This window comes from Felis catus, chromosome A2 (genome assembly GCF_018350175.1).
Source record: "Felis catus isolate Fca126 chromosome A2, F.catus_Fca126_mat1.0, whole genome shotgun sequence".
NCBI classification, from domain to species: domain Eukaryota; kingdom Metazoa; phylum Chordata; class Mammalia; order Carnivora; family Felidae; genus Felis; species Felis catus.
Genome location: NC_058369.1, coordinates 156,380,661 through 156,396,223, shown reverse-complemented (window position 1 = coordinate 156,396,223; position 15,563 = coordinate 156,380,661). Strand labels below are relative to the sequence as shown.

The 15,563-nt window shown below is 36.5% G+C and overlaps 1 protein-coding gene across 1 annotated transcript in view; it reads right to left on the bottom strand.

Moving 5' to 3' along the window:
* The window catches only part of LOC101094837 (probable maltase-glucoamylase 2), an 86,763-nt gene extending 71,477 nt beyond the window's left edge, over positions 1–15,286 (bottom strand). Inside the window, exons 1-3 of the mRNA XM_045052642.1 lie at positions 15,242–15,286; positions 12,704–12,809; positions 194–303 (exon numbers count right to left, since the gene is read on the bottom strand). Coding sequence (XP_044908577.1) covers positions 194–303; positions 12,704–12,809; positions 15,242–15,286 — 261 coding nt within the window. The remainder of the gene's footprint in view (positions 1–193; positions 304–12,703; positions 12,810–15,241) is intronic.
* Between the last annotated feature and the right edge of the window lie 277 nt (positions 15,287–15,563).

The window sequence follows — 15,563 nt, the reverse complement described above, 5'->3', positions numbered from 1 at the left end:
TATGAGAAAAAAAAGATCACCCAATCATATGTCCCCCACAAAATACAAAAGAGCCTACCCATCCCATTGGGAGATTCCTGCAGAGGGAAACAGAGGCACATTCTGCCTCCATACCTCAAGGACAATGAGCTGAAACCAGAGTAGGGGCGTGGCATTCTTCAGAGATGTGTTCAAAGGTAACCACAGAACCAACCTTAAAATGAAAACGATTGGATGTCTGATAGTCAGCCGCGAAGAGGGCATCAGGGACATCATATCCAAACAGAGATGGGGTAGGTAGCCTTTTCAACTTGGCGGTAAACCCTGGAGGGGTGGGGGCGAGGAGGCAGCTTTTAGCCTTTATTTTGCAGTTAGCTTATCTGAGTCATCAAGAGTTGTTCTCTGGGACCTCATTAGGGCAGTACTCACCTGTTGTATCATTCTGTCTCTTGCCAACTTTATAGCCCCAGTTCCTAGGGAAGAAGCACCTCGGGGCACCTGTATGTGTCACAGGCTTCCAGCAGCATTTATAGACCCATCTGCAGACATTCTGTAACAATGGCACAGTGTTAGCATTGTATGAAATAAAGCAAAGAAAGTACTAAGAGTAATAACCAATTTTATTCCAAGAAGAATTTAACAATTTAAGACAAGAATTTACATTCAGTCATATGTTCATTCTTCTTTTATTCACACATTTACCCAGCCATCCAATATGGATTTATTACCTATCAGACAAGGAGATGATAATACATATAAATAAGACATAGTTCTTGCCTTCAGCAAACTGACATCATAGTCTAGTAGTAATGCAGACAATTCCAGTACGAGAGGAGTACTCGACAGAATGTGCCCAGGGGCTGAGGGAACATACACATCAGCCATTGAACACAGCCTAGAAGGCTGCAAATGGGGTGGGGAGGGCTTCCAGGTAGGTGAAAGATGAGTCCAGTCCTAATGCACCAAGAGGGGTTAGATAAGTGAACAGTGGAGCAGTATTCCAAGCAGAGAAAGCAGCAATGTATGACAGATTCATAAAAACCACAAGTTCATTGTACCAAGAACACTAACTAAGAGAAACAAGGCTGGAGGCACACAATACTCATACCACAAGTGAGCTGGATGTCAGACCAACCAGCTTAGACTTTCTTGTGAGGAAGAGTCATGGAAGTGACTAACAATATGGCATAAAGAAATGCATTTCTAAGATGTAAGAAAAGGAAAGCAAAGGAAAATAGAGATTAAGGTAGAACTAGGACAGAAGGTGATGAAAATATTCACAATGTCCACAAGGTAAAAATAAACCACGTATGGCTTCTCAGAGTGGTTTGATTATGGATTTTTGAAACGATTATCCTTTGGTGAGATGTTTTTTCTATAGGTCCCACAACTTTAAGATTAACTTCCGTAAAAATGGTTTTGTTATAATAAAGAAATAAAATAGATGGTAAATTGTTGAAATAAACATAGGCATCCACCTCTTCACCCAACTAAATTTACATGAAGTGACAGAAGTATCATTAAGAAAAGAATGCAGGGGCACCTGGGTGGCTCAGCTGGTTAAGCATCCGTCTTCAGCTCAGGTGATCTCAGGCTTCGTGAGTTTGAGCCCACGTCAGGCTCTGTGCTGACAGCTCAGAACCTGGAGCCCGCTTCAGATTCAGTGTCTCCCTCTCTCTGCCCCTCTCCCGCTCATGTTCTGTCTCTCTTTCTCTCCCAAAAATAAATAAACATTTCAAAAAAAAAGAAAGAAAATAATGCAAAACCACTACAAAACAGTCAGCTATAATGAAATATGGCTGACCAGAGACACAGGAAGTAGATTTTATCAACTCTAGGGAAAAACGTATTCATAGCTTAAAACACAAGAGGAGAAAAACACTGGCTAATCTAAGCCAAGTCAATGTGGAGAAGTAGAAGAGAACTGGGGGCATAGTTTTGGATGATTAATTGGGAAGCTCCAGTATGAACACTTAGCTGCCCAATCCGACATTCCTTACAGCTATTGGTAAACTCTGGCTAATTGGTGGGCATCCTGAAGTATTTGTTCATAGGTTAAGGGAGTTAGGAAAGATGCTAGGAGCTGGAAGCCATGGCAATACACCAGTTAATAAGCCAGCCCCCTTATTGTGAGACAAGTACCCACATTCTCTCTGGAAGTCCTTTCCTTCCCTCCCAAATACTCAGTGCGAGCCAAGGTAAATAGGGCAGGTGGTCATAGATAATTAAATACAAAATGACAGTCGAGAACCACCAAACATGAGAGAAACCAACACCAGGGTAGGTACCAAACTTAGAGAGCAAATTATAAAAGAATATGCATATATATATATATATATATATATATATATATATATATATATAGTATAATTTGTGTTAAAACAAAACAAAGATATTAATATATGAGCATAATATATAAAAATATATTCATAAAGAAAGTACTGCTTATGTACTGATAATCAATTTTATATGCAAATATAATCATAAATATATGCAAAAGCATAGAAAGATCAAGAGAAGGATACACACCACGTTATTGACTTGATTCTGGGAAGTGTCTCTGGAGGTAGAGAGAACATTATGAATAAGGAATGACTTTCCCTCTTTACTCTGTACGTAACTATAATGTCTCCATCTTTCTTATTAAAGAAATGTATCCAGTATAAATTTTGTGATAAAGAAAAACAAAATAATGTCACAACACTACTTGTTTGGAAAAGGTATCTCAGATGCTAACGTCTGATGTAATTGCTATGAAAAACCATGCCATGAATACAGCTTAAATCAATGTTTCATGTCTATTATAAACAAAGCAATCACATCATAACCATAAAATATTCTTAAATGTGCCTACTAATTCTCCATATATACAGTCGATATTCCTGCCCCATTCTCTCCAGATAACAACATCAACATAAGCTGGAGGGGGATCAGTGGAGAGTTTGTGAGTTCTGGATAACCTCCAGCTAACTGATACTCCTAAGTACGAGGCAGACATTCAGTGCCTCTGCTACCTCTGAAACTGAGGTTGGTAAAGTCCAAAAGGTCAGTTTCACTGCCATAAACTGTTCCAGAATCTATAGACCTGTATAAAAAGCAATAAGATAAGAAATCCAATACCTTCAGGTAAATACAGTATTTTTGAATGCAGTCTGCCATAACATCTCTACTTCAATTTTAAGCCATTCCCAGTATTGCAGGTACCAAAGCTCAAATCTTTGACATAGATACATCTCCTTCTTTTCCATTTCCACTGCCACCACGAACAGTAATACAGACCTTCATAAACTCTTCCCTGGTCTACAGTGGTTGACTCATGACAAGCCTCCCTTTCTCTTTTCTTCTCCTAACACCAAACTTTCCCAAAGAGTATTCACCAGTTATCTTCCAAATAGAATTTTATGCTATTTTCCACTCAAATTATTGACTAATAACACTTGAGAATCAACTTGGAAATTATGTAATCCAACTTCCATTTAATATAAGGATTCTTTCAGCAGTGCCTCTGAAAGATGCTTAAGTTCCATGAATGATGTGTTGCTAACTTCTTCCAAAATCAGAAATTTCACCTTCATGGTTAATATTTTATCACAAAGTTATTTCTTATGTTTAGTTAAAATCACTCCCCAGAAAGTTCCATTCTCTGAAACTTATTGTAGTTGCATATTGCCTTTTAGATAAAATATCTCAAACTATATTGAAAAACAAGAAGGAAAAAGAATCCTTAGTGTTACTAGACAAGGAGAATAAGAAATGCATTTTGGGGAAAAAGTGTTAATGTTTATTAGTTGCAGGTATCATTATTATCTAAGAAAAATTAAAAAGTGTTTATAAACACACTAGGATAATAAATAAATTTAAGAAGATTTCTGGTTACAAGATTAGTATTCAAAAAATCAATTTTAAGTCAATGTGCCAACAACAGCTAAATGGAAAATTAAAGTTTAAAAATATTTAAATAATATCAAACATCATATAGTTAGAAAATACTTGGAAAAAATTTTTGGACGTCTACACCAAAAACTTCAAAACTAAAAATCTCAAAAAATGAAAAAAATAGATCATGATCATAGATTAGAATATTCACTCTTATAAAATATGACAATTCTTCCAAAATTAATCTGTACATTTTATGTGAACAGAATAAAATTTCTGGCAGATTTTGTAAGAAAACCAATGGACTGAACTGATTCTAAAATGTATTTAGAAATCTAAAGGGTGAAGAATAAGCTAGGCAATCTTGAAGAAAAATAAAGGCAATTTGGAAGACCAATACAATCACATATCAAGACCTGTTATAAAGCTATACTAATAAAGGGAGTGTGGTATTGGCAAAAGAACAAATTAACAATGGAACAAAATAGATATTCCAGAAATAGATCCTCACTTGTAAAGACACATAATTTACAGTGTGGGGGCCACTACAATGCAGAGGGGTAAAGATGGTTATTTCAATAAGTGGTGATGGATCTATTAAAGATTCAAGAAAAAAAATGTTCTGGACTCCTACCTGATAACATACACAAGAACCAATTCTAGATTGATTAAAAATCCAAATTTGATAAATGAAACAATACTTTTAGAGGAATACATAGGAATATATTTTCCTAACCTTGAAGTAGGCAATAATTTTTAAATAGAATACAAAATGCATATTAAAACTTGGTAACATGGATTTTATTAAAGCTAAGAACTACTTTTCATCAAAAGTCACCATTCGGTTAAAAGTCAAACAACAGAGTAAGAAAAGATACTTACAATGTATATATCTGATAAAAGATTTACACTCAGAATATATAAATGATTACAAAGCAACAAGAAAAATATGAACAGTCCAACAGAAAAAACTGGTTGAAAAAGTTGAAAAGACGCATCACAAATATGATTGTCCATGTAGCCGGTAAGTATATGAAAAGGTGTTTAACTTCATTAGTCATGAGGGAGATACAAAGCAGAGGGAACAGAGTCAACAGTATTGTAATAACATGGTATGGTAACAGATGGTGCCTATACTCATCATTGTGTAATGTGTAGAAATGTAGAATCACATACATATCATAGTGCCAACTATATTTCAATATTAAAATTTTTAAGTTAAAATTACATTAATAAAAACAAAGAAAAAGGAGAGAACACCAAGAGTACATTAGGATACAGAGCAACTGCTATTACCTACTGCTAGAGGGACTGTAAATTGGTACAAATTCTTCGAAAAACTATTTTGCAATATCACTGAAAGATAAACATGTACATATTTGATGAACTAGGATACAAATATATACTTAATAACTCAAGAAGAAGAATTACAGAAACCATCTAGAAATAGGAAATTTCAGTTGGCCAATTATTTAATTAATATATTATGATATAATAAAACATAAACACGTAAATATAAAATAAAATAAATGTAATAAGTGTAAAATAATCTTAGTAATAAAAGAAGCAGTTAGAAAATTTAATGGATTGCATATATAATAGAAACTAAGCATATGAAAGGTTTAGGGGAAAATCCTCATAATGCATATGTAATAAAATGCATATATTTTTAAAAACATTTATTTATTTTGAGAGAGAGAGAGAGAGAATGAGTGGGAGAGGGGCAGAGAGAGAGAGGGGGGAGAGAGAGAATTCCAAGCAGACTCTTTACTGACAGCACAGCCTCCATGCAGGGTCTCACAAACCGTGAGATCATGACCTGAACCAAAATCAAGAGTCAGATGCTCAACCTACTGAGCTACCTAGGTATCCCTGTAACAAAATGCATATTAAGGGAAACATAAAACCCAGCTAAGAAATATACATATATAAAAAAGAGTTGAAATGGAGAGATTTCCTATGTTTTCAGAATGGGAAGATTCAAAATTATTGAGATATCAGTATTGCCTACATACATTTTAAAAAAGGGATAGGCGTCACTGGGTGGCTCAGTCAGTTGAGTGTCCGACTTAGGGTCAGGTCATGATCTTGCAGTTGGTGAGCTGGAGCCCTGCATCAGGCTCTGTGCTGACAGCTCAGAGCCTGGAGCCTGCTTTGGATTCTGTGTCTCCCTCTCTGTCTCTGCCCCTTCCCCACCTGCACTATGTCTCATTCTCTCTCAAAAATAAATAAACATTAAAAAAATGCCTAAATACAACTCAAAACTCAATGCAGTCCTAATTAATATCCCAATAGGATATTACGGGATATAGAATGTAGAATATGAGGGAAAGGAATAAAATCTACATATATACCTTTATGATAAAGTCATAAGTCACAACCAAGCAGTGTTCAAATAGCTGATATTCTTGTGTTAGCTACTCATAAACATAAAAAAAATCTATGTTTTTAGCACCTGTTCATTTGGGTGATTTGTTGCCAATACATGATTTTAGAGGGCTTTTGTTATAACAAGTCACTTGAGTTCTACAAGTGAATCAATCATCCATATGTGCTTGATGGCCTCTATTCGCAAGGAACACATAGTCTAGCCCACAAACATTTACTCTTCCCATGGCTATCCTTGGAGTCACACTTATGACACATTTAGCAACACTGGGAACTCCCCCTCTATTCTGGATTTTAGACCCCATGAACCAACACTCTCTTAGTTCCTCCTCCTCTTCGCTTTACCCTATCCTCCTTTCCCCACTTCCACAGTATTGCTGTTTATCCAAATAAGGCAAGAAAGAAATAAGTCCAAATAAATCATAGGCCCACAATCCACTTTACCACCATCCTCTTCCCACTTGACATACTTATTTCTTTTAAATAAAACCAATGAGAACAAGATAGTCTCTTCAACAAGTGGTGTTGGAAAACTGGATGGTGACATGCAGAAGAATAAAACTGGACCACTTTCTTACACCACACACAAAAATAAATTCAAAATGGATAAAAGACCTAAATGTGAGACAGGAAACTATCAAAATCCTAGAGGAGAACAGAGGCAGCAACTTCTTGGACCTCGGCCGTAGCAACTTCTTACTAGACACGTCACCGAAGGCAAGGAAAACAAAAAGCAAACATGAACTATTGGGACATGATCAAAATAAAAAGCTTCTGCATAATGAAGGAAACAATCAGCAAAATTAAAAGGTGTCCTACGGAATGGGAGAAGACATTTGCAAATGACATATTGGATAAAGGGTTATTACCCAAAATGTATCAAGAACGTATCAAACTAAACACCCAAAAAACAAATAATCCAGTGAAGAAATGGGCAAAAGACATGAATAGACACTTTTCAAAGAAGACATCCAGATGGCTAGTAGACACATGAAAAGATGCTCTCCATCACTCATCAACAGGGAAACACAAACCAAAACCACACCTGTCAGAATGGCTAAAATTAACAACACAAACAGCAGGTGTTGGCAACAATGCAGAGATAGGGGAACCCTCTTGCACTGTTGGTGGAAATGCAAACTGGTACAGCCAGTCTGGAGAACAGTATGGCTGTACCTCAAAAGGTTAAAAATAGAACTACCCTCCAATCCAGCAATTGCACTACTAGGTATTTACCCAAAGGATACAAAAATACAGATTCGAAGGAATAGATGCACCCCGATGTTTATAGCATCATTATCAACAAGAGCCAAGCTAAGGAGAGAGCCCAAATGTCCATAGACTGATGAATGGATAAAGAAGATGTGGTGGATATACACAATGGAATATTACTCAACCATCAAAAAGAATGAGAACTTACCATTTGCAATGTGGATGGAGCTAGTGAGTATTATGCTAAGTGAAATAAGTCAGTCAGAGAAAGACAAACACCACATGATTTCACTCATATGGAATGTAAGAAACAAAACAAATGAACGTATGGGGGGAGAGAGAGTGGGAAAAAAACCATGAGACCCTTAAAGAGAGAGAACAAACTGAGGGTTGATGGAGAGAGGTGGGTGGGTGATTGGCTAGATGAGTGATGGGTATTAAGGAGGACACTTGTTATGATGAGCGCTGGGTGTTGTATGTAAGTGATGAATCACTGCGTTCTATTCTTGAAACCAGTATTGCACTGTGTGTTAATTAACTAGAATTTAAGTATAAATTTGAAAAAAAATAACACATAGGGGAAATTATAAAAATGGGAATAGAAATAATATAATATAATGCAAAACTTAGAGATGAGGAAATACAATAGAATGATAGGAGTTCAGAAGGAAAACATATGTGTTCAAAGATCACTGTCCTTTTAGTGTCCATAGATTTATATACATTTATAAAGGGCTTTTTCTGATCACCTCAAACAGGCAAGAACACTTAACAAGCTAATCAACATGTGAATAGTAATGCTTTAGCAAAAATAACCATGCCAGCCAGCTATTGACAGAACAAACTGTTCTACTATCAATGAAATTCCTATAGAAATAAAGTCATTTTAACTGATAGATAGATAGATATAGATAGATGATAGATAGATAGATAGATAGATAGATAGATAGATAGATAGATCCCAGTAGAACAATAGCAGAGAGCATATTTATCTGACCTCTGTCACCACATGCCCAGGAACACAGTCTATCCTCTCTGATTCGGGGATATCTGGGCACTCTGGAACAAATGAACGACCTGCATAGGAATTAAAGGAAAAAGTTGAAAGTTTGTAGTGTAATCACAATTTCAGAAAGGCTGCAGGCAAAGTTACAGACTTGTCAGCCAAATTCTCTAGTCAATGATCACTAGTAGTTGGTATCTATCTGTGCCTACAAGTGTTAAACACATTTGCTTTTTGTTTGGTTGCTTGTTATTGGATATAATTCACATGCCATAAAATTCACCCTTTTAAACTGTACAATTCAACTGCTTTCAGTTTTTTACCAAGTTGTGTTGCCAATCACCACTATTTAATTCCAGAACATTTTCATCCAAAAAGAAATCACATACCCATTCATGGTCACTTCCCATCCTCTCTTCTCCCAGTCTCTGGCAAACACTAATCTGTTTTCTGTCTCCATGGATTTGCCTATTCTGAACATTTCATATAAATGGAACCATAAAGTATGTGGTCATTAGTGCCTGGCTTTTTCACTTGGCATAATGTTCTCAAGGCTCATCTATGTTGCCACACATAACAATAATTCAGTCTCCTTTTTTTTATGGCTGAATCATAACCATTGTACGGATATAACACTTTAAAAAATCTGTTCCAAAGTTGATGTACATTTGTGCTGTTTTTTACTTTTTGACTATGACATAGAATTCTGCAATGAACATTTGCATACAGGTTTTTGTGTGAACATATGTTTTGAATTATTGATAGATAGATAGATAGATAGATAGATAGATAGATATAGTATAGATCTGGAAATGGAATTGCTAAGTAATATGGTTGAGCTCTTTCTTTTTAACTTTTTGAGGAACTGCCTAACTTGTTTCCAAAGGGACTAAAATTCCAAAATTTTACCTTCCCACGAGCAGTGTGTGAGGGTTCCACTTTCTCCACATCCTCAACACTTGTTATTATAGACATTTTCCTGGGAGTGAAGAGTATGTGATTTTGACTTACATTTTCCCAAAACTGATAACAAGTATCTGTTCATGACATATTGGCCATTTGTTGATCTTTTATGAAGAATGTCTGTCCAAATTCTACACTCATTTTAAAAACTGGATTATTTTTCTTTTAAGTTTTGAATTGTAAGATTTCTTTATACATCTGGATACAAGAATCAGATATGTTATTTGCAAATATGTTTCCCATCCAGTGGGCTGTCTTTTCACTACCTTGATGGTGTCTTTTGAAGCACAAATTGTTTTTTTTTTTAAGTAAAATTTACCCATCTTTTCTTTGGTTGTTATGTCTTAGGTGTCATATCTAAGACACTGCTGTCTAACTCAACGTCAAAATATTCATAACTGTTTTCTTCTTAGAATTTTATATGCTTGGCTCTTACGTTTCAAATTTTGATTCATTTTAAGTTAATTTTCATATGTGATGTCAGGTAGGGATTCAGGAGTATTTTTTTACATGTGGCTATCTGTTGTCTCACACATTTGTTTTTGTTTGTTTGTTTGTTTTTGCTTTTTTTCCCACTTACTTTTAGCCATCTATGAGGTAAACCAGGAAGATATTATAATCTCCATTTGAACAAAGATCCTCACTCAACGTTGGTTATTCTTCCTTTAGCCTTTATCACATTTGTGAGCCCCTCTCCCCCACCCATCAATGTAACATCAGAAGTAGGACCTGGTTCAGTAGGCTCCATGAGCCAGTCAAAGCCCAGAATTGCATTTGAGTCTTGAGTTAACAGTGGACATAATAGGTACCGTTTAGTGCCTTTGTTTCTATTCAAAAAAGACCTCAAAACAACTCTCCTACCTTTATGGCTCTACAGTTGTGTGTATATATATTTAAATAAAAATTTATTTTAAAATTGGATTGAAGACTTAAAAGTAAGACCCTTGAAACTGTAAAACTCCTAAAAGAAAACATATGAGAAACACTTCATGAGATTGGTCTTGGCAATAATTTTATGGATATGATCTCAAAAGCATAGGCAACAAAAGCCAAAATGGACAAGAGGGACTACATGAAACTAAAAAGCTTCTGGATACCAAAGGAACCTATCAACAGAATGAAAAGTTAACATAAGAAATGGGAGAAAATATTGGCAAACCTTCTATCTGAAAATGGGCAAAATTCTAAAATGCATAAGGAACTCCTACAACACAACAGTAAAACCAAAATGAAAAACAATAACTTGATTAAAAAATGGGCTAATGACTAGAATAAGCATTTCTCTAAAGACACACAAATGGCAAACAAAAAAGATGCTCAGTGTCACCAATCATCAGGGAAGTTTAAATCAAAGCCACAATTACATATCACTTCACATCTTAGGATGGCTATTATAAAGAAAACAAGAGATATCTTGCTGGCTCAGTCAGTAGAGCATGTGACTCTTGATCTCAGAGTTGTAAATTTGAGCCCCATTTGGGATGTAGAGATTACTTAACAATAAAATCTAAAATAAAAGGTAGAAGTGTTGATGAGAATGGGAGCAATAGGAAACGCCTGTATGCTAATGGTGGGAATGCAAACTGGTGCAGCCACTGTGGGAAAACAGTATGGAGGGTCCTCAAAAAATTAAAAATAGAACCACCATACGATCCAGCAATCCAACTTCTGCTACCAGCATGATTGAATAATTCAAAAGAATGGAAATAAAAATATCAAAGAGATATTAGCATTCTCATGTTTATTGCAGTGCTATCCACAATAACCAAGATGTGAAAACAATCCAAGAGTCCATCAACCAATGAATGGATAAATAAAATGTGGGGTGTGTGTGTGTGTGTGTGTGTGTGTGTGTGTATCAGAATATTATTCAGACATAAAATAAAGAAGGAAATCTGGTTATTTTCAACAACATGGATGAATCTGGAGGACATTGTGCTAAGTGAAATAAGCCAGGTACAGAAGGACAGACGCTGTATGATTCCATTTATAGGAGGTATCTAAAATAGTCAAATTCACAGAAGCAAAGAATAGAATGATGGGTGCCAGGGCCTGGGGGGAGGAAGAAATGGGGTGTTCTTAATCAACATGTATAAAGTTTCAGTTAGGCAAGATGAATAAGTTCTACAGATCTGATGTACAACATTATGCAATAACAATACTGTATCGTACACTTAAGAATCTATTAAGAGAGTAGACCTCATGGTAAGTGTTCTTACCACAACAAAAAAAATTAAATTAAAAACCCTCCTTTTCAATTCATGTAAACATATCTTCAAAAAGCATCTCGAGAGAAGCCCAGCATATACAACAGTTAAAAGTGAAACTATTCTGCATGAATTAGAGTGTGATTTAGGGTAAAAATGCAGGTGTGCAGATGTAGTTTTATTTTAACTAAGAGAAACTACTTATTCATGTATATTGGATAGTAATATCATGGGACTTGATACTCAAAAAAAGTTTTCTAGGGAAAAGGTAGTAATAGGCTAAAAACAGTTTTATATCCATGGTTTTCAAATCTTCTTTCAAAGACATAACTGTTCCTAGAAAGTGCCCTAATGTTTACTGTGGACAGTGGTGAAAAGAGATTGAGTAGGTAGGCTCTGCTCTCAGCACAATTTCTTTTCAATGCACGCCTAACCTACATTTAGAAAGTGAGCTTCATCAAGCAAAATAAACCTCAAATTCTGTTTTAATTAGGGCTAGGGTTTTGTATTACACACTATTATTTTATTATTTAGAGTATCATGTGTTCATGAAGGAGAGGGCATTCTGTTTGAGGCTTCTGTGTGAGAAAGAACAGTTTCAAAGGTATTGATGAAGAAATCATAGTTATTTCAATCAGAATATGGGCTGGAAGCTAATTATAATAGATCTATTTAGGCCAAGTTAATCAGCCCTCAAGTTGCCTGTAACTTAATTTCCTTTTCTGTGATGTAATGGGATTGGGCACTGTTACCTCAACTGTTCTTTCTCTTTGAAGGCTTCATGACTGGATTGAAGGACAGAAATCCAATGAGCCTAATTTTGCATCTTGTTAAATTTTCATCAAATGAGTCTTTCATCAGATGATCCTGAACATCACTATCATTAAAGCATTTGCTATAGAAAAAGAACACTTGTCTTTTGAAAATTGAGTTAAATTAGTTGTGGATGTGGATTTTGAATAATGCAATGTGGTGCCATGCTGAAGAGTGAAGAAATATAATGATGGCTTTGGCAACCAGAGAGGACTTTGTTTACCAATCCTTCCAACCCCAAAGCAACAAGCATCTTCCTTACCTGAAGGATTTCCCAACACCAAAAGCATCAAGAAGATATCTAAGGCGAGTATAGTTAGGAAGAAGATGATCAGAAGGACTTCCAACACACTCAGATTCCTTGCCATCTAGACGGACACAGATAATGGCATTTAAGCAAACCACAAACCCCATCAATCCAAAAGATAGGCATCATGATTAGAATTTGAACTCATTTGCAAGATGACTTGATTATAAGCATTCCTCTTTATATAATCAAGAGAATATTGGTTTCCATCCATTACAGTGTTTACAATGAACTCTAGTCTGTGTGTCTAACACCTCTAAGCCTCCTGTCTTTTTTGTCTGCAGAGGGATTGAGTATTGTCCAAGGAAAGAATATATCAGACGTAAAGAACTGGAGGCAGGGAGGAGTGGAATGGAGTAGAGGAGAGAGATGAGGGTTTAAGGTGGCTCACAAAGCCCTTCTAGATGCCACCTTGATCCTCACACCCATCCTGGGCAGTAGAGAAGAGGGTACACTCAGGGAGGGAAAAAGTAAGAAAACCTGAATTCTAGTCATCTTATTCCACTTCCTATACCATGATGGTAAGGAGTTTAATTGTTCAGAAGTGACTAAACCTGTTAAGACTCTTGCAACAAAAATGAACCTAATTCTGATCTCCAGCACAATGCTTGTTTGCATGATCACAGCACACAAACCCATATAAATTTGGTGGCTCACAGTAGCCCTGTTGATCATGCATAGACCCATGTTTTAAAATATTTGGTGTATTAGAGTGTGTAATGAACTGGGAACCAAAGAAGTTCAATTCTTGTCCTGGCTTGCATACCAACAGATGGGTATTTTAGCTATTTGGATGTGCATTTCTCCATCTGCAAAATGAAGTCAGATTCTGGAGTTACTCTCATTCTTCTGCTCTAATTATAGTAAACCTCACATTATATCTATGCCTCACAATTCCATGACAGCCTTCACCATGTCATTCCTTGGCTGACTCTTTACCATCACTACGCTTCTTACTACCCCTGCATATTGGCTATTCCCTGGAACTTATCACGCCTCAGCTCTTTATAGATTTTGGATACTAGCCCTTTGTCCGATATGTCATTTGTGAATATCTTTTCCCATTCCGTTGGTTGCCTTTTCGTTTTGTTGGTTGTTTCCTTTGCTGTGCAGAAGCTTTTTATCCTCATAAGGTCCCAGTAATTCACTTTTGCTTTTAATTCCCTTGCCTTTGGGGATGTGTCGAGTAAGAGATTGCTACGGCTGAGGTCAGAGAGGTCTTTTCCTGCTTTCTCCTCTAAGGTTTTGATGGTTTCCTGTCTCACATTTAGGTCCTTTATCCATTTTGAGTTTATTTTTGTGAATGGTGTGAGAAAGTGGTCTAGTTTCAACCTTCTGCATGTTGCTGTCCAGTTCTCCCAGCACCATTTGTTAAAGAGGCTGTCTTTTTTCCATTGGATGTTCTTTCCTGCTTTGTCAAAGATGAGTTGGCCATACGTTTGTGGGTCTAGTTCTGGGGTTTCTATTCTATTCCATTGGTCTATGTGTCTGTTTTTGTGCCACTTATCACCCCTCAGAATCGGTCCCCTTCTGAACTCTTAGCCTGTACTTCCTATTTCCTGGGCAGAAGCTCATGCCCTTTTACCTTCTCATTACACTGTTTCCTTATTCTTTGATCACATTGAGGCTTCTGTTGTGTTCCCTTCCCTCTTAATTTCTTAGTCCCACCTGGCTACCATCTTTCCCCGATGGAGGCCTCAATAGCTATTATTTCCCACATCTTCCTTGCTCCCTTATCTGCTAACTGAATCTATACAATGAAGCCATTGATCCAAACTTCTCCCTTCTGGGTTTATGCACTCAGCCCAATGTAGATGCCACTGGCTTCATAATCTGACAAATATGCTGAACCTTCATGCTGACTGACAATCTTGCCACTTTCTCTCATTTCTCTTAGGGGAAATTTCAAATATTGATCCTTGTTTTCAAGCTCCAACATTTGTCACCTATGCTGTTTGCTACTTTCAGTCCAATCATCTCCAACATCACAAACAAAACAACTAGTTTACAGAAACTATTTCATCTCCCTGCTTCTCAACCCAAGCTTTTCTATAAAAATTATCTACATCTAAATAAATTCTTATCCTTTCCCCTCTTCTCGGTGGAAGAGTTTTCCATCCTCTTGTCTAAGCATAACCCTTGTATCTATCCTATAGATCTCACACACTATGAATTTCTCAAAAATCTTATTCCACCAATTATCCTTCCTCTCTCTTGAATTATCAACCTTTCCCTCTGAATGTGTTCTTTCCCCCTCAAAAGTATATCCCAAGTCGCCCTAAACTCTGGTGATGATTCTGTGTTCTTCTCTAGGTACCATCATAACTTTCTTTTTCCTTCCACAAATAACTTTCCAAAAAGATAATTCCACCCTGCCTGTATTAGTTTCCTCGTATAATACTGGCATGTCTTCTGTTTCCTGTATTCCAAGGAAACTCCTCCTGTCAAGGTCACCAGGGATTTAGCTGCTGAATACAATGGGCACTCTCTTACACATCCAGCACTATCAACCACTTCCTCCTCTTTGAATTTCTCCATGGTTGGATTTTTTGATTATCATTCAATCTTGGTTTTCACCCATGTTTCTGGTTCCTCTTCAATTTCCTTTTAGTCCCTTGCTTCATTAACTATTGACATGTCCCACATTTTCAACATAGGTCCACTATCCTTTCTCCTTTAGCAAGCTCCACGACTCATGACTTCATATAACAGAGGACAATATAATCTGTATTTCTAGATCAGAGATTCAGATTCATGTGTGCCACCACCTATTAGATGTTTCACCTGGATGCCCCACACACTTCACCAAATTCAG